This window comes from Nymphalis io, chromosome 11, assembly GCF_905147045.1.
Source record: "Nymphalis io chromosome 11, ilAglIoxx1.1, whole genome shotgun sequence".
NCBI lineage: Eukaryota > Metazoa > Arthropoda > Insecta > Lepidoptera > Nymphalidae > Nymphalis > Nymphalis io.
The window spans coordinates 1,728,945-1,756,726 of record NC_065898.1 but is presented as its reverse complement, the minus strand read 5'-3'; the positions used below and the strand labels follow the sequence as shown (position 1 = coordinate 1,756,726).

The 27,782-nt window shown below is 34.8% G+C and overlaps 2 protein-coding genes across 2 annotated transcripts; one reads left to right on the top strand and one right to left on the bottom strand.

Moving 5' to 3' along the window:
- Nucleotides 1–649: 649 nt before the first annotated feature.
- LOC126771603 (phosphoglucomutase) lies at nt 650–9,545 on the bottom strand. The gene is made up of 10 exons (XM_050491583.1): nt 9,185–9,545; nt 8,718–8,799; nt 6,697–6,896; nt 5,040–5,196; nt 4,587–4,775; nt 4,061–4,261; nt 3,704–3,911; nt 3,420–3,603; nt 2,441–2,520; nt 650–2,072 (listed from the first exon to the last, which is right to left on the bottom strand). Exons 1-10 carry the CDS (start codon nt 9,422–9,424, stop codon nt 1,934–1,936), a joined length of 1,680 nt encoding a protein of 559 aa, XP_050347540.1. The 5' UTR covers nt 9,425–9,545; the 3' UTR covers nt 650–1,933.
- Nucleotides 9,546–13,331: 3,786 nt separating this feature from the next.
- Nucleotides 13,332–26,890, top strand: LOC126771609 (fatty-acid amide hydrolase 2-like). Its single transcript, XM_050491590.1, has 12 exons — nt 13,332–13,461; nt 19,986–20,226; nt 21,032–21,155; nt 21,653–21,824; nt 22,401–22,525; nt 22,834–22,923; nt 23,435–23,580; nt 23,840–23,922; nt 24,609–24,786; nt 25,106–25,228; nt 25,831–25,968; nt 26,636–26,890. Exons 2-12 carry the CDS (start codon nt 20,002–20,004, stop codon nt 26,783–26,785), a joined length of 1,554 nt encoding a protein of 517 aa, XP_050347547.1. The 5' UTR covers nt 13,332–13,461; nt 19,986–20,001; the 3' UTR covers nt 26,786–26,890.
- Nucleotides 26,891–27,782: the final 892 nt, after the last annotated feature.

The window sequence follows — 27,782 nt, the reverse complement described above, 5'->3', positions numbered from 1 at the left end:
CACCATGCCGCTACAATGCTGGTCAGTGGATACACAAAAATTAAGCAGATGACTTCAGTGCTATATGAAACCATAATTTTATGTTAAGATAAACTTACAAGTGATGTTATCTGTTTGGAATATGTGAAATCATTAAAAAGTAATAAATTGTCTATTGTAACGTAAAGCGCAAGCATATGTCGTCAGTTATGACGACATATAGACTATCGCTCTCTAATGTTGGTACAATGTCTTCAAAAGTTCAATTTCAAATAAAAACTTGGTACTCAAACAAAAACGTATGGAAACTATGGATGTCTCTATTTTTCGTTTCGTATTAAAAATATTTCGTCTACAATTCTATAGACGAAATATGATTTTTTTTACTATATTAGAAATATATTAGTATATTAGAAATATAATAAAAAAAAAGATTCATGGTCGATGTCAGACAGTTGCTACTTTCGCGTATTTAGCCGGCCCTACAAGGCCCTAAAAGCTGATATACAAATCAACAAGTTGGAACGTCTAATATAATTTTAGGAGACATGTAGTTGCGCTTTTGGGATGTAAAATAAAATAACAGATAATAATTGATTCCATTTATTTTTCAAAACAATATAAAAGAGGAACAATTTGTTTTAAGAAATATTCAACAGGATAATATATATTTATATCTCTTTGGCATTGATAAATTCACAATCGACTAAAATATTGTTTCAATAATTTCAAATAAAGTGATTTCCAAAATATATATATATATATATATTTAAATTTATTTCATCTATAATAAAATACTTTTAAAAATATTGATCATTTGTAATAAAAATTACAACAAAAAGAAAAATCTGGCATAAGTTGCAAGTTCAGTCAAATATTTAATAACAATGAAATGATAATATAATTTGCTTCAATAATATTACTTTACTTTATTGTACACCACAAAAAGAAAAATACAAAACATGGATACAGCCTAAATAAAAGTAGCTACAAAATTATTATAAAATGTAAAAATATTTATTATTTTACACGCTGAAATTGCAGCAAAACGCATCGCAGTAATAGATTTGTTTATCGAAATTATAACGCTGTATAAAGCGTTATATGTTGTATGTATGTGTAGTATTATATATTCATTTATATATTTAATATAATCTAATATATTTTTTCCAAATAAGCTTATATTAATTATATTGTTATTTATATACTCATAAAATTTCATGAATGACTATACATCTTAAACTTTTTTGTGAACCATTATCGGAGGCAGATGGTACCACCATTGATGTACAGTGGTAAGTGGTGCCAAGAATGCCTCCACACTAACAACGATCAACAATATATCAACTTAACCTAATGAACAGTGCAAAAAAACATAAAACAAAAAATATTTTTGTAAGAGAAAAAAAAAAATCATTTTAATTATAATTTTATTTAATTAATTTAAAATGAAAAAATAATTGAAACTAAATTTTAGTTTACTTTTCGTTAAAACGAGACATGTCTTTTGGAAATTACTAATTCCTATCTAACCCACCAATAAAGTGCAAAGCTTGTGTTCGGAGTGGGGACGACAATAGCCCAAGGGGTCAGGATCGAACCTGCGACATATTCATCGCTAGGCGGCCCGTAAGCCATTGCGCCATTGACGCTTTATCGGTCCTTGTTAGGTATTTTGTACTTTACTAAACAGTAAAAGATTATTTTCTTATTTGAACTTAATCATTAATAAATATCAGTTACAAATTCCAGTTTAAAATAAAATTTAGATAAAATTCACTTATTTACTTAATATAAAACCTATATAACCCGAGGTGTAATAATTTTTTGACTTAACATACTATTATATTTTAATTGTAAAATGTGTTACAATTAAAAAAAAATCTTTCAAACAGGTTAGAAACGAGATGTTATTTACAGTTTGAATAAATCGATTCGTAGCAGACTAATGTGTCTATGTGATGACGGTGGGCGCGTCCCGGCCAGTGTAGTGCGGCAGCTGCGCCAGCTCCAGGGCGAGCTGGATGAGCGGACGCAGCATGAGCTGGGCGTCGCCCAGAACGTCCTTGGCTTCGTATGAGTCTATGTATAATCTGTGGATATAGACATTATTATATTGTTTAGAAGATATTTTAAAGACAATAATTGTAAGACAATATTGCTTACGCTACAATCAATATTCTTCAAAAACTGTCGAAAACGAACTATTTGCACAAAATGCAATAAAATATACAAATCTCGAAGTTAGACCCTAATGCTGAAATAACAGGGCATTGTAGCATTAGGGTCTAACTTCGACAAAAAAGATAAATTAAATACCATATAGAAATAGTGTTATTTGGATGCTTAAAGTCCTATGGAGTAGAATAAGTAACACATAAAAAGCGTATGAATGGTTATATATAGTAAAATTATCTTATGTACTTTAATGCTGAATTTATAACACAAGATAAAGTCTTACCTCACAGTAGCTCCGGAACTACCTGTTCCACTGAGACGGTAGACTATCCTGGAACCATCTTCGAAAACGATGCGTAGACCCTGGGAAGGTCATGAATAGTTTAATATATAATATCATATATATATATATATATATATATATATATATATATATATATATATATATATATATATATATATATTTTATTAATTTTATCATTTACTTATAATATTATTTGGATCTCAAATTAATGCCAAAAATGATTAAATAAGTCTGTTTTTGTCGTTTTGTAACTCAGGGGATGTACAAATTGTTGATCATATTTTGATAAGTGCTTATAATGAAAAATTAGGAGAAGATTTGTGATTAGTACTTTATCTTGTGACATAAATATATGCGTTTTGAATATTATATTTTTATTTTACCCAAAATCAAGGCAATATAGTTCGTAACTCAGTGGAAGAAAATATCAGGGTCGGACGCATTTAATTCGTAAATATGATAAACTACACAGTGTTTTGTGTGATTTCTGTGTTTTTATGACAATTTAGACATCACTGATTTAATTTATGTTGATATTATCGCATAAAACATATGTGCTAAAAAAATACCATTTTTTAAAATCACGCAAACTTTTAAAGAAATGCCCATATGTATTGCTGTGTTCTTGTTTGTGGGGTGAGTGAGCCAGTGTAACCTGTAGTAGAAGGAACGTAACATCTTAGTTTCTAAGCTTGGGCGTATCAGCAATAAGGACTAATTTATATTTCTTACAGCGCCAATGTCTATGGGCAGCTATGACCTCTTAAAATCGGATGGAGCATTCTGTCAATCCACTTACCTATTTTATAAAAAAAAATATGAATTTGAAAGCAAAATTAAGCATTGCAAGCCACTGGGCTCAATCCTGTTTGCCTTTCTAAAATACATTAAAAGTAAATATTATTTTAACTAGTCGGTATTTATGGTACTAGCGTACAGTTGTATATATTCTCATTACCTGTTTCATGGCGACGCTGCGGTCCACGGGGTCCATGTAGGAGAAGTTGTCTGCCTCGGCCACGACGTAGGTCTTGTCTCCTGACGTGTGCTTGGAGCCAATGAACCCAGCTTCAGTTATCTTCTTCTCCAATTCTTGCATCATCTCGTTGCAGGGGTCGCTGGGGCACTCCTCGTAGTCGTATCTGAGACGAACATTTTGGAGTGTTTTTAAAAATTACATTATCAAACTAAGATGGACGATGTCCAGCAGTGGACATCACCGACCGCTGCCTGTTCACACACCTGGTGAAGTAGTTCCTTCCGTACTTCTGCCAGTGGTTGCGCAGCAGCTCTTCCACACCCAGCCCGCTGGCGGCCAGCACGGACAGCCAGGCCAGCGCCGCCCACACGCCGTCCTTCTCCCGCACGTGGTCGGATCCCGTGCCGAAGCTCTCCTCCCCGCACAGCGACAGCCGCCCCGCGTCCATCAGGTTGCCGAAGTACTTCCAGCCTGAAAAACGGATATGATTCTCCGATATAATAGATCAGCTGCCGCTTTTTAAGCCATCGTTTAGTTGGCACCGAACTAAAAACCGTCCTAAAATCATCTCGAAAGGACGTTATACTTAAAACGAAGAACAAAGACAGCGAATGACCTACCCGTGGGCACCTGGAACATCTCGTGCCCCAGGTCTCGCGCGACGCGGTCGACGGCGGCGGCGGTGGGCATGCTGCGCGCGAAGCCCCGCACGCCGGTGCGCTGGAAGTACGGGATGTGCTGCAGCTGGCTGGCGAGCACGGCCAGCGAGTCGGACGGCGTCACGAAGAACGCGCCGCGACCTATTATCATGTTGCGGTCGCCTGCGGACATACGCGCACGTTCCTGACTTATTTACGAGCCGTGACCGCGATGGGATTTCCAAACTGCAATAGAAAAAGTCGAGAGAAGTCCGAGACTTCCTGAGTTTTCTCTATTTGTAGAATTTTGGACATACCTTTTTATTCATGTTTATAATAATAGTTCATTGCAAATAAAAATAGAAGGGATTCATATTTATTTATATGTTTTCAAGTTACGTTACCAACTACAATTAGCTGAATGCTCCTTTAGCTTATTTGCTGATCACACACACACATACACAGCACACATGTCCACAGTGGGGGGCGACCGTTCCGTCGGGCTCACCGTCTCCGTCGAAGGCGGCTCCGAAGTCGTAGTCGGCGGCTTGCACGGCGGCCACGAGGTCGGCGGCGTACGTGAGGTTGGGGTCGGGGTGCGCGCCGCCGAAGTCCGCCAGCGGCTCGGCGCGCCGCACGCAGCCCGCCGGCGCGCACAGCTCCGACACGAAGATGCGCCGCACGTACGGGCCCGTCACTGCGGGCAGATCATTTTATGTGATGGTGGGAGAGATCCCACCAATAAGAACATTCTTTTACACACTGCGCTGAGCAATGGGATAACAATAAAATTAATGATGATCAATATAAAATGATTATTTCTATTGAGTTCACTTCGAAATCATAGATGACGTCATTTGTGAGGAATATAATTGGTAACGTAAGTAGAAGTATTGTACCCCGGATGCATTTTTAATTTTGGTGCGAATCAGTCATTACGTAATGGACTCCAAGGATTTACCTCCACTCATAGAGTCGATGAGAATTTTGAAGGGCTTTCTTTGCTCGGAGCCCTGCAAGAGGGACTTGATCTTCGGAAAGTCGAAGATCTCCTTCATATAGTCAACGTAGTCCTTCACCGGATCTATTATCTCCACAACGAATTCGTTGTCCGCTACCTACAAATAAACATGAAATTGTAAACTAGCATCAAATCTAATCTAAATGTCTCAGTGCTGGGCTAACCCCTCTCTTTTTTTAAGAGAAGATTTGGAGCTTACTTCTTCACGCTGCTCTAATGCTAATTCCTCAGGATGATTTCCTTAACCGCAGATTACGAGATGAAATATAAGCTCAATCAATCAATCAAGACAAATCAAATACTGGAAACACATCGGTGTTTGGCGGGGTTTGAATTCGTAATCATCGTTAAGGTTCTCCTCTTCTAACTACTGGACCGTCACGACTCATACCCACCTACAAATAATATTTGAACTTGATTCCATTTTATGTTAATCGGGGTTGTGAACAATGCCATATTCAAAGCGCCAAGTTTGTATTTATTTTTTATTTTATTTTTCCATACATTTAGTACTTTTTTACTGACTCGACCCAAGATAAAATCCGCTGGATTATTACCTAGCTACTAGATCAAAGGCCGTTAAAAGACAGTATTCATGCCGACAGTCATAATTACATGACTTGACATAAAACTGGCACAGCTCACCATGACTACACAAAATTATCTATGCACAAATATAATCTGACGTGCGATCGTTGGATCATCGAAGATGTATTTACAGTTCTCGGACCAGAGTTCTCAGTTTTTTTGGCTGATTTAGGTCCTTTAGCCAAATCAGAGAGAGTAGAATAGAACTATCTACACCTCTTGATGTTATAAGGAGCCCAAGAAAGCACGGTTTCCTATAATTACCAATAATTTATCGCAATTATTAGCGATCGTTTTTGAGTTTTAAGTAACGAACCGTTAAAAATTTTTCCTATAAGTCACATACATGTGAATTCGAATCTTACTAAACGTTTTTATTTGGACACTCATGAATTACGCTTCGTTCGCATCAACTTTTTTTTTATAGTATAGTAGGACGAACATATGGGCCACCTGATGGTAAGAGGTCACCAACGCCCATAGACATTCGCATTGTAAGAAATTTTAAACATTGCTTACATCGCCAATGCGCCACCAAACTTGGGAACTAAGATATTGTGTCCGTTGTGCCTGCAATTACACTGGCTCCCTTCCCCTTCAAACTGGAACGCAACAATACCAAGTACTGCTGCTTTGCGGTCGAATATCTGATGAATGGGTGCTACTCATTAGAGTAGAGACTCTTTGTTAAACTGAGTCATCAACCGCGCACGTAAATCTCTCACCCACCTATATGGTGGGAATCAGCTCCTTAGCCAAATTCTTTTGTCATGTAAAATATGGGTACTAGTTTTCACTTGCCGCTTTGCCCGTGTGTAAATGGGGGGGGGGGGGGGGGGGGTGTTAGGCATCCTATCTTTTTCAGCACCCCTGGTAACTAAGGTGGTTGTGTATGCAGAATTTCATGATGATCGGTTGAGTAGTTCACACGTAAAAACGTAACAAACAAATTTACTTTCGCCTTTATAATATGAGTTAGGATTAGAGGAAACGAATAATGAAACCTTACCTTAAATCTTTGTACTCCAATGGTCTCAATATCACACTTAATGTCAGGAACTATTTTATACTGTTTGATCGATGTTGTTAGCTTGTATATTTCGTTTGTGGTACCATCAGGCGCTGGGCCACCGTTACTGCAATTGAACTTGATGCCAAAGTCATTGTTGATGCCACCAGGATTGTGGGAAGCGGTAAGTACGATGCCACCTGTTTGAAAGTTATTTTATTTAATTTTGATAAATTGACTAACATAGTAATTTTAAATCATCATTCACAAGTGTCAAGTTAAACTACTATCCTTTCGCAGTACAGATTCTACCAATAAACGCCAGCGAAACTCCGTAACTACTCCTTTTTTGTTAATAATACAAATTACCCGTCCCGGATTCACAAAGTTAGAATAACGGTCTACATAAAATGTTTATATTGTATATATAACTCTAATGGTTTACGCGGCACTCGCAGTAGAGCTCCCAGTCGGCATGATTTTTCTGACATCTTCAACATTTATCGTCGTATTTCAGCCAATTTTCAAAAAACTTTAATGAATTATACGCCTTAACCTTCCTCATGAATTACTTCATCCATTGGTGAAAACTGTATGAAAATCCATTCGGTAGTTTTTGAGTTTATTGAGTTCAACCAAACAGACAGATGCGACAGGGGACTTTTTTAAATATTTAGTGATATATTATGTAATAATCATATACAATTAAATTCATATTTACATCATTAATATACATTGTATTTACCTAATATAAATAACATACATATATCTCGTCCGAAGACTATTTACTTTAGGGGATCGAGACACTTGGTGTTTTGATGAAATTGTAAATTAAATTTGTTAATATATTGCAATTACATAAAGTAAGTTTTAAATTATATGGAAATTAAAGTGAGCTGATTTGGCCGAATGGTTATAATACATCTGTCTTATCCGAAAATTGCTGGTTAAACCCAGGCAAGCACCAGTGTGCTTGTACACGCTTAAATTGTGTTTATATTTGTGCTTGACGGGAAGGAAAACCTCGAGAGGAAACCTGCATCGAATACAAATCTGTACCAAGTGTATCCCACCAACCCGTATTAGAACAGAGTGGTGGAAGCTCCAAAAGTTCTTCTCAAAAGGGAAAAGAGGACTTAGGCCGCCAATGGGACATTTACTTTAAGGAATGAATTTTTTTTGTATTATATTGTAACGATGAATAATATAATAAAAAAATAGACTAAGAATGACTTAGCATAAATCAAAATCAGATATCATATTGTAGTCAATATCGTCAAGATAAAAAAAAAATCCAAGGTAAAATATTTAAAAAAAATGCTGTACGAGCAAATAATTATTCCAATATGACTTCTTGCATATGGTAAAGATTGGCAAGTTTTTCAAAACTGTCAAAAACGTTTTGATATTATGTACATTAGAAGTAATATTTTCCAGTATTTTTACAATTATAAAAACATTCATCATCTGTTATCACAGATAAAGATAAAAAGTGTAATTAGTGCAATGATATAAAATATACTTATTATATTTTAAATTTTTAATTTATTGTATCAATTAATTTTTATTATGTATTTTGTACAGAATGTGATTATGAATATAAATATTTAAAAAAATGCTGTACTAATCCGCATCACAGAGAATATTAAAATTAGAGAACAATTAAAATGAGGAAGAGTTTTTTTTTTTATTTAATAAGATCCTCTGAGTGTAACGGCAAATATACAAGGTGGTGGTATATTACTACCATTACAATTAAATCATTAGCAACTTTGCTATTTACTTAAACATTATATAAAGCAATAAGGCCATCATTGTACAATCTAATTTTTATTACATTTATTTGTATTTTCGTGTGTAATGAAGTTTTTCTCTATCTTTTCCCTTGACCTTAGGGACAAGATCTGTTTTAGTGATAAGGCAAGGGTATCTCCTTTTTGTCTCTATTATATGTGAAAGTTGAAATAGTAAAGATAATATAAAATAACATTGTGTTATTTTAATTATTGTAAAATACATACCCAATGTTTTATATTTCCTGATGATATGAGACACAGCTGGTGTGGAAAGAATTCCACTTTGACCAACGAGCAGTCTCGCTACCTATAAAGTAAATAAAATTTATTTAGCATTCAACACAATTAAGTCATGTAACAAGTAACATTATGTAGAAAAGGATGGATTTCTATTTTGAATAAATTATTGTTACTTTTTTATCACAAAGAATTTATTAATCTTTATATATATTCTTTGGTGCATGTGTATGTAAACTTAAAGTGCTGGCCCGATTTAAATTGGACCATTTAGTTTGCTTTTTTTTTTAAACTTATTTCTTTCACCTATATGATGAAATTTGATTATAATTTTATTGAACTCACTTTTTTCTATAAAGTAAATAGTAGAATAAGAAATAAATATTATTATTTCTTTTTGACTTTAAAAACTTTGATGAATTGAATAAAGTTTACAAACTGAGTTTAAAACTTACTCCATTACCAGCTGATATCTTTATGATTTTATCAACAACTTCTTTCACTAAGTATCTTCCATCACCACCGACAACCAACGTAGAACCAACTATCGCATTCTTATTAGCATCCAAAATACTCTGTATAAAGTTTTCAGTATAATTTTCTTGGAGGAATACTTTAACTTTTTTACGTAAACCACTGGTTCCCGGCTTTTGTCCCTCGTAAGGGTTTGTATTAACTGTTACAATATTGGACATGTTTTATGAATGAAAGAATATTCTAGGGACTCGGACGAAGTATATTAGCTAATCACTTCGTAAATATGAACCTGATATCACGGTCGTAAGGTCAAATTAAATACGAGTGCAAAACTACAATAGCTGTCAACACAATGTCAAAGCAAGGTCGGTGATACTACGTTCCGTTTTAAAGATGATAAATTTTAAGTTATTAACTTTTATAAAATCTTAAAGAAAAATTGTCAATATTTTTTTAATTTATTTTAGAATAAATACTTTTGTTTTAATATCAACTTATTTGTGTTTTGTATGTTCGATGTATACGTATGAGATAAGACCGGCAAATTCAATTATTTAATATTACTGCGTTAAAGCTGGGGGTGAAACGAAAATTGTGGAAAAACCTATTGAGATCCACAGAGCTGCGCGGGAACTGCAATAGTCAGGGCTAACGACTCATCAAGAGTTTATTGCGTGGTAAATTGGTCAGGAGGCATAACTTAAAGGTTTATTGGTACTAATATAATTAGGAGGGCTCTACTAGCCCAATATAAAGATCTCACCTATATTGGTCTAGTGGAACTGGTTTTTTTAAAAGAATATCAGCAATGTATCCAAAGAATGTGTTAAAAATGGTACAACAATAATATCTAAAGCTATCAGGATCGAGCAGCGCAATCAGCAGAATTTACATCACTAGACAGCTCGTATACTTGGGACTACGTGTGGATTCGAAAAAGGCTCACCTCTATATTTTCGAAAATATTCATTCGAATAAATAGAATATTTTATTTAGTCATTCGTAATTAAAAATATGTATTTCGTGCAAGTGAATTTTTAAGCTAAATGAAAGTATTGCGCTAAGAAAGCGTAAAATATGAACTGGATTCGTGTTTCAGACGGTAACCACAGAAGCGTAACTAGATATTTACAGTGAAAATGATATGATTCTCTTTATCATAAAACATATGTCGTTAACAACAGCTGTTTGTTCGATTATTTTTTAAAACTAGGTATGTGTTTGTAGTTAAACGCGTTAAGTTTCGTTCATCCGATTGGTTAAACCCTTTATACAGTTGACGTTAGCATTTGCTTTGACATTTCTGCCAAAGTATCGATATACCTACAGTATATATATAGGCCTCTGCATCTTTGTCAGATGATTTAAGCAAGCCACTCTCTGTGTTGTTTTCCACCTGCAAGACAGGTGAGTGAAGTGTCCTCTCCGTGGATGCTGCTACGCCTGGGCAGGCGACTTTATGGCAACACGGGCTTGCCCAGTACCCATGCCACCCTCTCCTCCTCCCCAGCAGGATCCGCAGGAATGACGAGTCAATACGTGTGGTGCTGGTTTGGCCGCAGGTGACTGGCTTACGCCTAAACGGAGGCACCGCTCCGGGTTTAATATTAGTTTTCCTCCTTCTTTGGCGTGACGCTGGGATAATTTTGGGAAACAACGTATCAAGGAGAGGGGTGAGGATACTGTGATCACGGAAGATACAGGAATGGGACACTAGTAGCTAGAGCAGTCCGGGGTCGCGTACCCGTAGTGATTCCAACCAGCTATCGGACAGATAACTGGTAGATCCACCCTCTGGACAAGCATACAGTATAACTAGTATATATGACATAATTGCTATAAATCAATAAAGAGGGATTCCAACGTATGGTGCAAATTACTTTATAGCTTATACAACAAATAGCGTACACTGTAGGCTAACAATTAAAGCTTAATTATCGACAACTAAAACATTAAGCACTGCATTAGTGTACGTAGCTATGATTACGTAGTTATTATAAAATAGATAAATTTACAATTATATAAATAATAATAAATAATAAGAACTAAGAGCCGAGATGGCCCAGTGGTAAGAACATGTGAATCTTAACCGATGATCGTGGGTTCAAACCCGGGCAAGCACCACTGAATTTTCATGTGCTTAATTTGTGATTATAATTCATCTCGTGCTTTACGGTGAAGGAAAACATCGTGAGGAAACCTGCGTGTGTCTAATTTCACTGAAATTCTGCCACATGTGTATTCCACCAACCCGCATTGGAGCAGCGTGGTGGAATAAGCTCCAAACCTTCTCCTCAAAAAGAGGAGAGGAGGCCTTTAGCCCAGCAGTGGGACATTCACAGGCTGTTACGGTTACGGTAAGAACTACTTAGCAATTATACATAAAGTTCGCCCTCAACCATGAACCTTGATCTCGTTGTCTTGATAATTAAAAATACCGCAAAGTGTATGCCGAACTAAGCACAGTGTAGAGTTCCGTAGGGTATGAACTTTCACTGTTAAAATCTTATATAGACCGTTAATAATAATTTAAAATCCATCATGAATATTCTATTATTCTTAATATGGATTCGCCTAAAAATGTCGTTTTTAATTTCGGAGATGTTGTTATCGGAATTAAATAAGCGGAATAGTGTTGTATTATAAGTAAAGAGGTAGCTGAGTCATTAGAAAATAGGATGGAATATGCAGGATGAAATCTAAGGTTTGTTCTTCTATTGGAATAGGATATACGTACTTATACCTATTTAGACTTATTTGGACTGTGTTTACCTAACTACGTACATAATACATTGTTGGATTTAGACAGAGACACTACAAAGTAAATAATAAAACAACGTTATTTCTGCGATTTTTAGACTAAAAAACAAATAAGCGACAAAATTTCATATCTCAACAACCACACTACATAGCCGAGATGGCCCAGTGGTTAGAGTAGCCGAGATGGCCCAGTGGTTAGAACGCGTGAATCTTAACCGATGATCGTGGATTCAAACCCGGGCAAGCACACCTGAATTTTCATGTGCTTAATTAGTGTTTATAATTCATCTCGTGTTTGACGGTGAAGGAAAATATCGTGAGGAAACCTGCATGTGTCTAATTTCATTGAAATTATGCCACATTTGTATTCTACCATTCCGCATTGGAGCAGCGTGGTGGAATAAGCTCCAAACCTTCTCCTCAAAAGGGAGATGAGGCCTTAGCCCAGCAGTGGGACATTAACAGGCTTTTACTGTATACATTACATATATTTTATTTATACTTATTTCTTAAAGGTGTTTTTAAGTTTAGATACTTTGCATCTGCTTATGACGATAACACAGAATAAAAAAAATTATATGAATGTTTCTTTATAATTTTTCTCATGACCCAGTTCTCTATTCAGCGCTGATAGTCTCCGAGTAAAATGCAGACAGACCGACGGACAAAATTATGAAGTACAGTAACAGTAACAGCCTGTTAATGTCCCACTGCTGGGCTAAGGCCTCCTCTCCCTTTTGAGGAGAAGGTTTGGAGCTTATTCCACCACGCTGCTCCAATGCGGGTTGGTAGAATACACATGTGGCAGAATTTCAATGAAATTAGACACATGCAGGTTTCCTCACGATGTTTTCCTTCACCGTTAAGCACGAGATGAATTATAAACACAAATTAAGCACATGAAAATTCAGTGGTGCTTGCCCGGGTTTGAACCCACGATCATCGGTTAAGATTCACGCGTTCTTACCACTAGGCCATCTCGGCTTCTTATTTATTTAATTATAATCTTATTTAATTAATTATTTAATTATGAAGGTTCGGTTTGAGTTATTTGCTAAAAGAATCCTAAAAACGAGTTCATGTGCAATATACAAGTAGAGAATATTGTGTAATAAAAATAATGATACCAATTTAACAAAATCACAGTTTTATTTTATATCTTATAAATATTCGTAATATAATTTTCTCTAGAATAAGAGGGTCGGGCTGCACTAATTTATTTATTGATGTGTAAATATCTTAGCGCTCGGTACACGATACTTCGAAGACTTCGAGCGTCAAACGAGTAAGCGTGATTTCGAGCGTCAGATGACGTCAGCGTAAGATTTGTTATTTAGACATAAATTCTCGAGAGTACTGTTCATTCAGTTCATTTTTAGTAGCAACGTGGAAAGTCGTTCTTTCATTTCTTAATCTATTTATAGTTTTATTTTTGATTACAATAGTTAAAATATTTCCGCTCGATTATTATTGGATCGTTGGAAAATAACAAACAGTGAGTATTAGTGACTTAATATACATTAATTTTATTATACTTATCGCAACTTATTTTGTAGTGTAAAAACAATATTTTCCTTTGACGTTATATTCGTGTTGAGTTGTACTTAGTAATAATGAAATAAGTACGTAAGTTAAAAATTTAAATGTATAATAGTTTTATAGTTATACAATGAATAATTAATTTATTGTATATCATGTTGGGTTATTATTTACACCGTTGGTTGCCTTTTCTTTTTCGAGTAGGAAAGGCATTAACGCCTCCCGCCCGGACACGACCGGGGCGGGTATGTGGGACTCACGGGGCAAAAAGCCACCGTCTTAACCACTAAAACCTCCTCGTTTCCGCCTCACCGTATGGTGGCGGGGTTACGGGAACGCGTTAGCTCACCACCGCGACCCCGCCTGCGGCCGTCGCTTTGGTTGAGCGACCCACCGATTGTTTTTTATTGAGGTTTTCTCTTCTTGGCCCAGCCGGTGAAGGCAAGGCCCTCGGTCCCATAACAGGCTAACGCCTGGATGGGGAAACGAGTTTGAGAAGGCGGTGACCGAAGTCCGTCCAGCCAGCATCGACACCAACACCGGGCGAACCCGCCTCTCCCTCCTCCTCTACTCCATCCTCCTGTCTCCGGCAGCCCGAAAGAACCCCGGAGACCAACTCCTTCTCTCTCCGGCGACCCAAAAGGACCCCGGAGCCCTCCTACTTGCCACGAAGCCGCTCGCTGGTCCACTCTGCTGAACAGAGAAGTACCAGGAGCGGCCCGTGATACTTCCGCCGCGTCAGTCTCAGCCGCGGTCGACAAGCAATCCGGAAAAAACATCGGATTGCTGGTCGATCCCGTTGCCCAGGGTGCACCACGTGGAGGTGACTGACATGCGCCCCACGCCGTTGGTTGCCTGGAAGAGATCGCTATGTAGCGATAAGGTCGCCAAAATTGTATGCTACTTTTATTTAGGCTGTATCCATGTTTTGTATTTTTTTTCTCTTTATGGTGTACAATAAAGTATAAAGTAAAGTCGAGTCTAACCAGTAATAAATGATGAACAATGTACCGATATATATAAGGCACTTTGAAACAAAAATATTCTTAGCATTTCTCTTGAAATTCGAGTTATCCAGATTTTAATTTCCAGTTGAAACAATTTTAAAAATTACAAAAACCTTCAAGAAATACTTCTGAAACCTTCAAAAATACTTCTACTTCTACGTCAATATATTTTATATTTACAAGTGCCTTCATACTGTTGATAGTCAGATCGTTAGGACTCTGGAAGTTTAAAAGGGAATATGATTTGGTGTAGATATCGGATAAAGTATTTATTGTAAGTCATGATATGAAGATGAACGACTTCCAATTTTGGAAAGGATTCACGTTTAAAATAACATGTCTTTGATATAACTAATAATAATATCCTGGGACATTATTCACACACGACCATCTGATCCCAAACTAAACAGAGCTTGTACTATAGAAACCAGATAACTGAAATACTGCATATACTACTTTTCTTTTGTAAATACATACTTATATAGATAATTACACCCAGACTCAGAACAAACAGACATGTTCATACACATAAATGTCTGTCCTGGGTGGGAATAGAACCCACAACCTTCGGCGTGAAAGGCAAGTATCTACTTACCACGCCAACCGACTCGTCAACTGAACTCTTATTATTATTATTAATCTAGTCCTTGTTTACTCAACTTATAAAATATATCAAGATGAAATCATAGACAATTTTTGTACTCTTTATACTTGTGACATATTTGTAACCCACGTGTTTTTTATTATGCCTGAAACAACTTAATGGTCAACCCTGACTTCTATCGATAAAGATCTCTTGGTGATAGAATTATTGTCGTGCCCAGAACTGCCTATTATCAAACAAACCAACAAAATATGCCGTAACGAGGCCTGCCGTATATATTTTTATTTTGTTGGCTTCACGGGTCTGGCCAGTAAATTCGACGGGGTTTTCTTTCAAGAATTGTCTTTTTATCTTAGGCTGTTGGCTAGTCTATGAAATTGACCGTCGTAGCAAAATTGTACCCAGAAGTATTGATATTAAATGTCGCTCTGTATTCTGTCAGTCTTTAGTCTTGTTTACCTACTATTTCAATATATATTTATATTGAATAGATCGGCATACGGCCTACTTAAAATCACGTGTCAAAACTAATCGAAAATATTAAGATGAAACCATAGACAAATTCCTACTTTTTACAGGTTTGACATATTCCTAACAATTTTTTACAAGTGGTTCTAAGTTTATATTTCTACAATTTTAAACTACAAAAATTTTCTAGTATTTCCCAAAAAATACAGTTACCAGATAATTATAAATCAATTAATAGTATATGGCATAATAAGGCATTTGTGATTTGAAAGTTTCACTTAAGGATTAATCAGGAAGTATATGGTGACCTTAATCGAGAACGAATATTAAACTAAATTACAATAATCATTATATATTATTATTTTATAATATGAACACGCAAAAAAACAAATGTAACATAAAAACTAGTTTTTTCGTCATACTTGTAGTTATTTAGAGTCAAGGCTCATCGTAAGTCATCTATTGTTCTCTTAAAATTACTATGAATATTTTCGTTAGAAAATTATAATCATGAAATCTTATCTCAATATAATGCCTGTGTAGTTTCGTTTATATTTCATAGCCAATTTAGATAAAAACCTCCTTCATCACTTACTCAGTAACAGCCTGTTAATGTCCCACTGCTGGGCTAAGGCCTCCTCTCCCTTTTGAGGAGAAGGTTTGGAGCTTATTCCACCACGCTGCTCCAATGCGGGTTGGTAGAATACACATGTGGCATAATTTCAATGAAATTAGACACATGCAGGTTTAAATGTCGCTCTGTATTCTGTCAGTCTTTAGTCTTGTTTACCTACTATTTCAATATATATTTATATTGAATAGATCGGCATACGGCCTACTTAAAATCACCTGTCAAAACTAATCGAAAATATTAAGATGAAACCATAGACAAATTCCTACTTTTTACAGGTTTGACATATTCCTAACAATTTTTTACAAGTGGTTCTAAGTTTATATTTCTACAATTTTAAACTACAAAAATTTTCTAGTATTTCCCAAAAAATACAGTTACCAGATAATTATAAATCAATTAATAGTATATGGCATAATAAGGCATTTGTGATTTGAAAGTTTCACTTAAGGATTAATCAGGAAGTATATGGTGACCTTAATCGAGAACGAATATTAAACTAAATTACAATAATCATTATATATTATTATTTTATAATATGAACACGCAAAAAAACAAATGTAACATAAAAACTAGTTTTTTCGTCATACTTGTAGTTATTTAGAGTCAAGGCTCATCGTAAGTCATCTATTGTTCTCTTAAAATTACTATGAATATTTTCGTTAGAAAATTATAATCATGAAATCTTATCTCAATATAATGCCTGTGTAGTTTCGTTTATATTTCATAGCCAATTTAGATAAAAACCTCCTTCATCACTTACTCAGTAACAGCCTGTTAATGTCCCACTGCTGGGCTAAGGCCTCCTCTCCCTTTTGAGGAGAAGGTTTGGAGCTTATTCCACCACGCTGCTCCAATGCGGGTTGGTAGAATACACATGTGGCATAATTTCAATGAAATTAGACACATGCAGGTTTAAATGTCGCTCTGTATTCTGTCAGTCTTTAGTCTTGTTTACCTACTATTTCAATATATATTTATATTGAATAGATCGGCATACGGCCTACTTAAAATCACCTGTCAAAACTAATCGAAAATATTAAGATGAAACCATAGACAAATTCCTACTTTTTACAGGTTTGACATATTCCTAACAATTTTTTACAAGTGGTTCTAAGTTTATATTTCTACAATTTTAAACTACAAAAATTTTCTAGTATTTCCCAAAAAATACAGTTACCAGATAATTATAAATCAATTAATAGTATATGGCATAATAAGGCATTTGTGATTTGAAAGTTTCACTTAAGGATTAATCAGGAAGTATATGGTGACCTTAATCGAGAACGAATATTAAACTAAATTACAATAATCATTATATATTATTATTTTATAATATGAACACGCAAAAAAACAAATGTAACATAAAAACTAGTTTTTTCGTCATACTTGTAGTTATTTAGAGTCAAGGCTCATCGTAAGTCATCTATTGTTCTCTTAAAATTACTATGAATATTTTCGTTAGAAAATTATAATCATGAAATCTTATCTCAATATAATGCCTGTGTAGTTTCGTTTATATTTCATAGCCAATTTAGATAAAAACCTCCTTCATCACTTACTCAGTAACAGCTTGTTAATGTCCCACTGCTGGGCTAAGGCCTCCTCTCCCTTTTGAGGAGAAGGTTTGGAGCTTATTCCACCACGCTGCTCCAATGCGGGTTGGTAGAATACACATGTGGCATAATTTCAATGAAATTAGACACATGCAGGTTTCCTCACGATGTTTTCCTTCGCCGTCAAGCACGAGATGAATTGTAATCACAAATTAAGCACATGAAAATTCAGTGGTGCTTGCCCGGGTTTGAACCCACGATCGTCAGTTAAGATTCACACGTTCTAACCACTAGGCCATCACTTACTCGCAATATCCCTTATCCTTAGGGATAAGGATAGGTTCTTACAATAAACAGAAGTATAATTATGTTTTGAAATGAAATAATTATACTCAATGTTTCGACAGAGCTGCATCTACCGTGGTACGTCCCACCACGTTTCGTCACCAGTGATTGGGTATTATACGAATCAATAAATATAAAATAATAACTTCACATTGAATTTTTTTCATTTTAAAGAAAATGCATTGAATTATATGAATCAATAGTTTTTCGTGGATATTGGTTTTCCACAAGGGTTTATTTTGAGGTCAGCTAGTGTATATTTAGTTTAAATATAATAATGACTTGGTCATATAGTCCTTATTATATTCTACTTTTTAATCAACAAATAAAACCTGTGTCTAAAGAAAAGTTACAAATTAACATTGTTTAGTTTTATAATCGCTCATAACATCAGTAACTGCCTTACGTTACGTGAGTTGGAATAATTATCATCTAATCGTAATTTTAAGGTTCTTTTTTAAATTGTACAATCTGTGATAATTTTACCATTCTTATTTTAAATTACGCTCTTACAGCAGTGTCATTAGCAGTGCTCTTTATTTAAAATTATATGCTCCTCTTACTTATTTTGCTTAAAACTAATTTCGAATGAGCTAAATTCAATGGAAAATTTTATTTTATTACGCAATTTGGCTGTGTCAAAACCACAAACAAGGTTTTTCTTAAGAATGTAAAATTGCTCGACTTATATACTTAACATTCGTTTTTACCTCGTTTTTGTTCGTGCAACTTTTTCTAAGGCATACATTATATTGACTCACGGCGCATGACGTTACCTTATAGCTAACACTTAACCGCGAAGTTGTAATACAGTAGCGGCGTTACGTAACAACCAGTTTTAATGCTTGAAATTATTCCTCATATCTTTCTCAAATTAACATTTAGTTTACATCGAAACAACCGTTGGCTAACTAAATTACCCATTCTATAACATGTTTCTGTTCATATTGTTTATTATTTAAAAATATAAAAAAAATTTTGCATGTCTATTCTAATTTACATTTTTCAATAAATAAATATAAAGGTCATGTTATAAAAAAGCCATTAATAATTAAGGCACGTAGTTACGTGCGTTAATTGTTATTAACAGGATTAATATAGATAATAAAAGAGCTCGTTGAGTATTCATTGATTTTCATACAGAGTAACAGTTCTATTACCAAAATGTCGCTATCGAATCGACATAATCGTTGCAGTTAAACCGTTCTCCTATTTTACGAACATAAAATTTGCGGTTCAGTCGAAATTGGATCGGAGTAGAACAGGAGAAAGTATCATAATCTTTATAATTTGTTTCCAAGTTACGATTCAACTGAGGTTTATTTATGTGAGGAATAGAATTAGGAACGTATCGTAAACGTTAAAAATTAATAGGATTGGCCTCCAGGACATATACACTTAATTGTAAATAATAGTAGTAACAGCCTGTGAATGTCCCACTGCTGGACTAAGGCCTCTTCTCCCTTTTTAAGGAGAACGTTTGGAGCTTATTCCACCTCGCTGCTCCAATGCGGGTTAGTGGAATACACGTCGCAGAATTTCAGTGAAATTCGACACACGCAGGTGAATTATAATAACAAATTAAGCACATGAAATTCAGTAGGCTTAAACAAACGATCATCGTTTAAGATTCACGCGTTCTTACCACTGGGTCATCTCGGCTATGGGTGTTATAAGTGTTCAAGGGTCAAAGGTATTAAAAAAAGTAGCTTTTGTAATTAATTGGGATTTAAGCTTGTTTCATACCAAATTTCATCAAAATCAGTTCAGTGGTATGGCCGTTAAGGCATAACAGATACACAGAGCTACTTCCGCATTTATAATATTAGTACAAATTTTGTAACAATTATATTTGTTTTTATTTCATAGATATTCCAAGAGCATTATGGGTCTGTTAAGGATTACGTGCATTTATATCCGACTCTTCTTAGACAGTGTGATCGATTTCTTTTACTCTCTCTATTGGAATAATAAAAAGACTGTCATACCGAACGTTGAGAAGAGACACGCATTCCTCGCTGAAAGCGCTACGAGTTTGGCGAAGAAGATTAAGCAAAAGGAGTTGAAATCAGAGGAATTAGTGCAAGCTATTATCGAAAGAATGAAGCAGGTAGACATTAAACTGAATTATATTTCACTTATATCTTTATCTACAAACATATGATATACACAAATAGATTACACGAATAGTGGTCTCGTTGATTTACTTGATGGTAGGGCTTTTTGTAAGCACATGTAGCTAGGTACCACCAAAACATCTGCTTAAAAGGTGAGTGGGCCAGTGTTACTACAGGCTTAAGGTATATAACATCTTAGTACCCAAGGTTGGCGGCGGATTGGCGATGTAAGGAACGGTTAATATTTCTTACAACTCTAATATCTATGAGCGATGGTGACCAATTACCATCATCAGGTGGCTTCATTCAAAGAATCCATTCTTTTAGAATGGATATTCCGAAACAACTTGACAATTCTTAAGTACTTGTAAATTTTTGTCTATTTAAAAAAAATGGTGAAAAGAATTTATTTGATACTAATTGCAATATAAAGTTTGTTTTTGTTTTGTTTTTTAATAGCCGAGATGGCCCTGTGGTAAGAACGCGTGAATCTTAACCGATGATCGTGGGTTCAAACCCGGGCAAGCACCACTGAATTTTCATGTGCTTAATTTGTGATTATAATTCATCTCGTGCTTTACGGTGAAGGAAAACATCGTGAGGAAACCTGCAAGTGTCTAATTTCACTGAAATTCTGCCACATGTGAATTCTACCAACCCGCATTGGAGCAGCGTGGTGGAATAAGCTCCAAACCTTCTCCTCAAAAAGAGGAGAGAAGGCCTTTAGCCCAGCAGTGGGACATTCACAGGCTGTTACGGTTACGGTTGTTGTAAATAATTATTATTTACTCTTTGTAGGTGAATCCTTATTTGAATGCAATAGCTGCGGATAGGTATGAAGCTGCCTTGAAGGAAGCGAGAGAAATAGATAGTAAAATAGCTGAGGGTCTCACAGAAGAATACGCGAAAAAGCCATTCTTGGGTAAGAAGATCAGCTAAGGTACTCTGTAAGAACTCACTTCTTATCTCAATCGTAAAATGACTTACTGTTACTCCATTCTGCGTGTATCGTTTAAATTTTTTAATAGTTATTGTCAATATGTCGTATAATAATCACATTTGACATTTCACAATTGTGTTCAGATTGAGTTTAAAGTTTTTTTTTTACAGAATAGCTTAACATGATAATGATATGATATGATGATAATGATTATGGAGTTTTTTGTAAATACTTCTGTGTCGTAAAAGTGTCAATCAAAAAAGTAAGTTTATTTACTTCTTAGAATCAATGTATAATATTAATATATACATACATCCAACTTTACCCACTCAATGATTGACGACGACAGGGTCTATGGTAATAATTTAAAATGAGTTTTAATTTACATGCTTATAATATTTAAGAATTATACCCTTTTTGTCAAGTAAATAAAATAAATCAGTGTTATCTGCTAAATAGTCACTGGCCTTATTCAACAGGTGTTCCATTCACGGCAAAAGAGAGCCAGGGTATAGAGGGAATGCCAATGACAATGGGACTTTGGTGCCGGCGCAATGAGAGGACGACAGAAAACAGTGAAGCTGTGAAAAGACTGAAAGAAGCTGGCGCTATACCCATCGCTAGTACAAATCTACCGGAACTGCTTATATGGTAAGTAAATATTACAAGTGTCTGAAATAGTTGCGACGTTAATCAATTATGAAGACCAAAATTTTACTCGATAGCCCTTTTCTAACCAAGACGAACGTGAGAGCAGGGTTCAACTCAATATGATAATGACGATGGTGTCCTCCTGACCGATTTTTGCAACGGAGCCCCCGTTTTCAAAAGAGATTAGCCAACTGTAGAACATATTATAGTACAAGTGTGCGCAAACACAAATACACTCTGTATTCTCTCACTCTTATAATCTAATGGGACAGCAAACCAACTTAAAATATATATGAATTGTTAAATGATGGTAAAAAGGAGTATTTGTATTAATTCATTAATGTTTTTTGTAAAGTCGTTGAAATATAACGATGATTATTGTAGATGTCGGAAAATGATGCCGACTGTGAGATTTACTGGAGTGCGCCACGTAAACCAATAGTTATATGTATAACGATATAAACATTTTATGTAGACCGTTATTCTATTCGTGCGAAGCCTGGACGGATAAATTAGTAAATAGTATAATAAAAGTGTAAAATGTTTTTATGATGTTATAAAGCAGATCTTTCTCAGGCAAGAAACCCGTAATCCTGTGTATGGTATGACAAACAACCCTCACCACACCGGGCGTACTCCCGGAGGGTCGAGTGGAGGTGAGGCCGCTTTGACTGCCACCTACGCTACTGTTGTTAGTTTATGTAAGTATCCAATTTTTAGAAATAGTCTAAATTAACTTAATAATTGTCTATCGAATTATCATACCATTAGCATTTATAGATAGACAGTATTCATAAATTTGAAAAAACGCTTGAAGGCTGGTTTTGGTTAGGATCTATGATGTTAAATACAATTGTAATTTACATTATCGAGATTAGAAGCTTAGTGTGATAATTTTAAACGGACCGTTGTTTTCCCGTGAATTTTTATATGAACATTGGTGGGAATGTAGCTCTTATTTACAAAATTTCCTATCTATGCGGTTACTTATATTGTTCTTTCTCTATAGGCTCAGACATCGGTGGTTCAACCCGCATGCCAGCTTTTTATTGTGGAGTATTCGGACACCATCCAACAGCTGGAACTACTAACACGAAAGGTAAAATAATAGCACAATTCAATACACTGAGGGTAGATATAGATTATGTAAGAAAAAAAACTCAAAACCAACCGCAAAACACGACTGACAAAGTCCGACGGTTTGACTATTATAATCATAACATTTAAAGGAAACATGCATCAAAATAGCACATAGTAAGTCAGTTTCAACATTTCACGAGTGAGATATGAAGGGCATTCCTACAGAATAGCAATGCAGTCATGTCTTACGATGACCTTTAAGTTTATAACCATAACGAAGTGTAAGAGACAACACCAAGATAGCATCTAATGGTATAGGAACACAGACCTCATGGTTGCTCTTCTCAAATTCTTCTTTAGTTCCACGTTAGATGATAAGTTATAAAAATTGCACTCAATTCCTAGTTGCTACGAATCTGACCTAATGGTATGTATATAAATAAATTAGTATTTATTTAAAACCTGTGATTAATCTCTCATTTAAAATAAGGTAATGATAAAACTCAAGTTGAACTTGTCGAACGTTTCAGGATCCTTCTATCGAAATGGTGATGAAGACAGCATGTTCTGTCTAGGGTTCATATCCAAGCACGTGGAAGATCTCGCTCCATTAACAAAAGTTGTCGCAGGAGAGAAAGCTAGCCTTTTAAGGCTTGACAGAAAAATAGATATAAAGGTCTTTATTATTTTTACTTTCCACTTCAAATTAAAGTCATAAAAGTAATCGTAAATATACCACTCGTGGGTAAATTTTTCCTCTTTTGTTAAAGGGAATTTGGGTTGTATACCAAAATTCTATTCAGACAATTTGGAACGTAAGACCGTAAAGATTATTTTATTCACAGTCGAGTTACTTTCTGAATTCCAAATATGAACTTCATTTAATATATATAAACTAATCCCTGTCCATAATGAAAACGAATTCATGTTTGCAGAACATAAAATTTTATTACTTGGATACCAGTAATGATTGTCTTGTGAGTCCCTTGAGATCAGAAATGAAAGACGCTATGCAGAGGTGAGGTGATGTCATTATTAACACTTAATCATGTATGGTAGTAGGATTTTCCAATACGTCACGGTGGCACACGGAAGAGATTCCAGGGGTTTCCTCAAAGATGAAAGGGTTTGCTGAATTTGTTGGACTCGGCCAAGACCATGGCCTAAACGTCAAATGCTACATACATTTTCCAATGACAGCAAATAAAAAGGCTTGTTCATCACGATGAAAGTACTAATTAAATTGAATTTCTTGCTCTATGGTTAAAAACTTAGTGGTATAAAGTGCTACTAATTGAATTGTTGTAAAACTCAATCGCGTCACCTAAAAAAGGTGCTTTGAAATTGTTCAAGATCGAAATACATTATGCCAAATGTCATATTAATATATGTATAATGATGTATTTTACATTGCGCTATAAGAATGTTTCTTTTGAAAGTAATAAATAAGTTTTTGTAAATTTCTAATGAGAGAGACCAATTACACTATCTGACCAGCAGTGCATACTCAGTGGTTTTATTTTTAAGTCTCACAGTACAAATACTACCGGTTAATCCCAAAGAGAACTGTAATTGAATATGTTTTTGAGTTCGTTTGGATCAAAACTTAAAAATATATCAAAATATGATGCTGTAATGACTTGATCTATAACATAAAAAAGTTAATCTTCTAATATGCAGTTTTCTAAATCACTTATGTTCCAGGGTTATTTGTAAAATCAACGAAGATTTAAACACAACTGTTCAACCCTACTACCACCAGGGCTTCAACTATATGTACAAGATTTGGAGCTATTGGATGACCAAGGAACCGGAAGATTTCCCAAAAATGCTGACTAATAACGCTGGTAAAGTTAATGGCGTTCTAGAACTATTTAAAAAGGTATGTTTTAAAAACATAAGATTTAACTAAAAAACGACCTACTGTTCGAATTCCTTTCCAGATTTAAACCGACTGCGTTTAGTCGGAAGCATACGAAAGTCGTTTCTTCAGAGATTTCCGATGCATGTGTTCCAATTCCTAACCTGAGCTATCTAAAGAGTTAATATATTCTTTTAATATAATATAAATTGCCTATAAAAAACCAGCTATAGCTATATAAATTTTATTGTTATTCTATAATTTTAATAGCCCATAAAATATTTTGATACTATAATATATTGTTTTAGCAGAGACGTTCATTATTATTACATTGTTTCAGATGTTCGGCCTTAGCAAACTTTGCTTATTTAGCATATTACGTGTACTGGAAATGCAGGTGTTACCAAAACCACAAGAGAAGTGGTCTGAGGAGATCACGAAAAGCTTGAAGGACGATTTGTTTGTAAGTAGACTTCTAAATACTGACAGCCAGGCTCACCACTAATAGGGACATATGGCGAACGCTCGTGAGGCGACCACGACCGCTCAGACAAGAGCCACGATGAAGAAGAAACCGCCAGTACATATTAAACACCTGCAACGAGAAGAGGTTTTGAAGAGGTGTTTATCCACTAATGCTTTATTCTGATCCACTGGGAATATATTCCACGTGGGTATTCAATGTTGTTTTTTATTGCATGATGAGCCATATATGTATATGGCATAATAGCTGCCAGTAGAATATTATCTTCATCATTTACAATTATTTATCTCCGACCACGGCGCAGCCAAAACCCGTTTTGATATATATTTATATCATTACAGAAGATCATGCTTGCGCGATTCAGATACGCATATTAATCATAAAATTAAAACTATTTATTGGGTATTGAGTTCAACCCTTAACAGGTAATCGGTTTTGCTAATACTAATACTGTAGACCATTTGTAAAAAACTTACGTTACATCGATTATACTTAAATAGTAACCATATAATATATAATTCAGTATATACTGAAACTATAGTCTTAGGACTTTTTGAAATAATACTAAAAATATATTACAGGCCAAGCTAGGAGATGACGGTGTATTGCTGTTTCCGAGTGGGCCTCATGCGGCTCCATATCACTATTCCTTCTTCTTTCGACCGTACAATTTTGCCTACTGGGCAATAGTCAATGCACTAAAATGTCCCGCCACACAGGTACTAGATAACTTAATTTTCAAACAGATTATAAATAATTTATATTTTTTAACTATTGATTTTCCTTAAAAGTATAAAACATTACAACAGCTACTTAAAAATATTGTCATTTTTGTAGAATTTTGCTTAAGTGTGTGCGTAAACAAAATTGCACTCTCTGAGTGAGATACTTTCGTAATCTCATAGTTCCAACTGCAATCGGAAACGACCGAACAAAGTTTAATGGAGCGTGATAAATTAATAAAAAAAATAGGTAATAAAATAAGAAAGACAAAACCTGGTTTAGAAATTACTATTCCTTGCAAGAGAGACATTCTGCACTGTGGTCTTTTATTTACACATTTTATTTTTGAAATATGCAACTTACGATATTTACAGTTTTAATAACGTGACAAAATTCTTGTTTTGAATAATTATTTAATAATATGTAATTCACTCTTTCTATATGACTATAGAATTTGAGACAAGAGTGATAGCAGACTTTTATTGCTAAGTCATTCTGGCGGAACGTCAAACGGACAGCTGTCAGCTATATATCGTGGTTTGACGTTACTGACGGATCGCCCTTAATTTTAATTACGTTCGAATTATAATAAGATGGATTTACCTAATATCTCTACTGGTACGCCTATATATTCAAACAATAATAGAATTATATTCCTTTTAGGTACCTTTAGGAAAGAATGGCCAAGATCTACCAATTGGCATCCAAGTATTGGCTGCGCCGTATAACGATGCCCTCTGCTTGTCTGTTGCAAAATACTTAGAAACCGAATTTGGTGGCGCAATAACAGCATGTGAAATTAATAAAAGTTAAAATTACAATAAATTAATCAAAAAATGGTTTTTGGTTTTTATAAAATTCAATCTATTTGATTGTCAACTTATACTAAGACTTAAAAATAAATGAATTACAAACTTTTGTCTTTATTTATTGACTGTACGACATAAATTAAACATGATATTAAATTTTATTTAACATAGGTAGGTACATAGTTCCATATGTTTAATTTTAAAATAATGGAATAAAATTACGTAATTTTTTCAGTTCAGTAAAGAGTAACTACTGAGTTTCTTGCCGGTTCTTCTCGGTAGAATCCACATTCCGAAATGGTGGTAGCGCTTGACGATTCAAAAGTACTTGTAAAAGTCTATTTGATTAAAAAATATTTTGATTTGATTTGCGTAACTGCCTATAATAATGTTGATTCGCTAGCCTTTCATTTTTGAAATAAAGGAATGTAGTCTAGCTTACCATGCTGCTCTAATGTGTTAAACATGCATTAGGAATATGGAAAGTTTATTAATTAAACAATTATATTATTTGGTACAAATTATTTTTATTTTATTTCTTTACACAAACTAAATTGATCAAGCCTTTTCAAATTATTTAACCATAAAATAATAATAAAATAAATTTAGTATAAATGTAATGTTCTCATTTATTAACCTCAAATAACCCATTGTGTCTAATACTGAGCCTTAACATTATATATTTAAATTAAATATTAATGAATGTATAGTAAGCTATTAATTCCTTTCTTCCATTACGTAATAATCAATTTACGTAGTAACTTTATATAAATAATGAAATATCACCAAACATATTAATAAATACTTAAATTGTTTAATATTACTCGAACGAGCTACCGCAACTGTCAACTCATCTTATCTTCCACGTGCAGAAAAGGATATCTTCTCCGCGGCGTCGGTCTTTTTCAATTCTCGTCCTTCCAAGATCTCTGGAAAAAGTCCTGGTCCTTTTCTTTCATCAAGCGTCCTGTCGTTCTTTTTTTTTTCTTTTTCACTGAATG

Coding starts and splice junctions, on each gene's coding strand:
- LOC126771609 (XM_050491590.1), top strand. CDS start 20,002: ATGGGTCTGTTAAGGATTACGTGCATTTATATCCGACTCTTCTTAGAC. Junction 21,825..22,400: donor CTACCGGAACTGCTTATATG/GTAAGTAAATAT, acceptor GATCTTTCTCAG/GCAAGAAACCCGTAATCCTG. Junction 24,787..25,105: donor TTCTAGAACTATTTAAAAAG/GTATGTTTTAAA, acceptor ACATTGTTTCAG/ATGTTCGGCCTTAGCAAACT.
- LOC126771603 (XM_050491583.1), bottom strand. CDS start 9,424: ATGTCCAATATTGTAACAGTTAATACAAACCCTTACGAGGGACAAAAG. Junction 5,197..6,696: donor TTGGAGTACAAAGATTTAAG/GTAAGGTTTCAT, acceptor GTTTATTTGTAG/GTAGCGGACAACGAATTCGT. Junction 2,073..2,440: donor AGTTCCGGAGCTACTGTGAG/GTAAGACTTTAT, acceptor CTATATCCACAG/ATTATACATAGACTCATACG.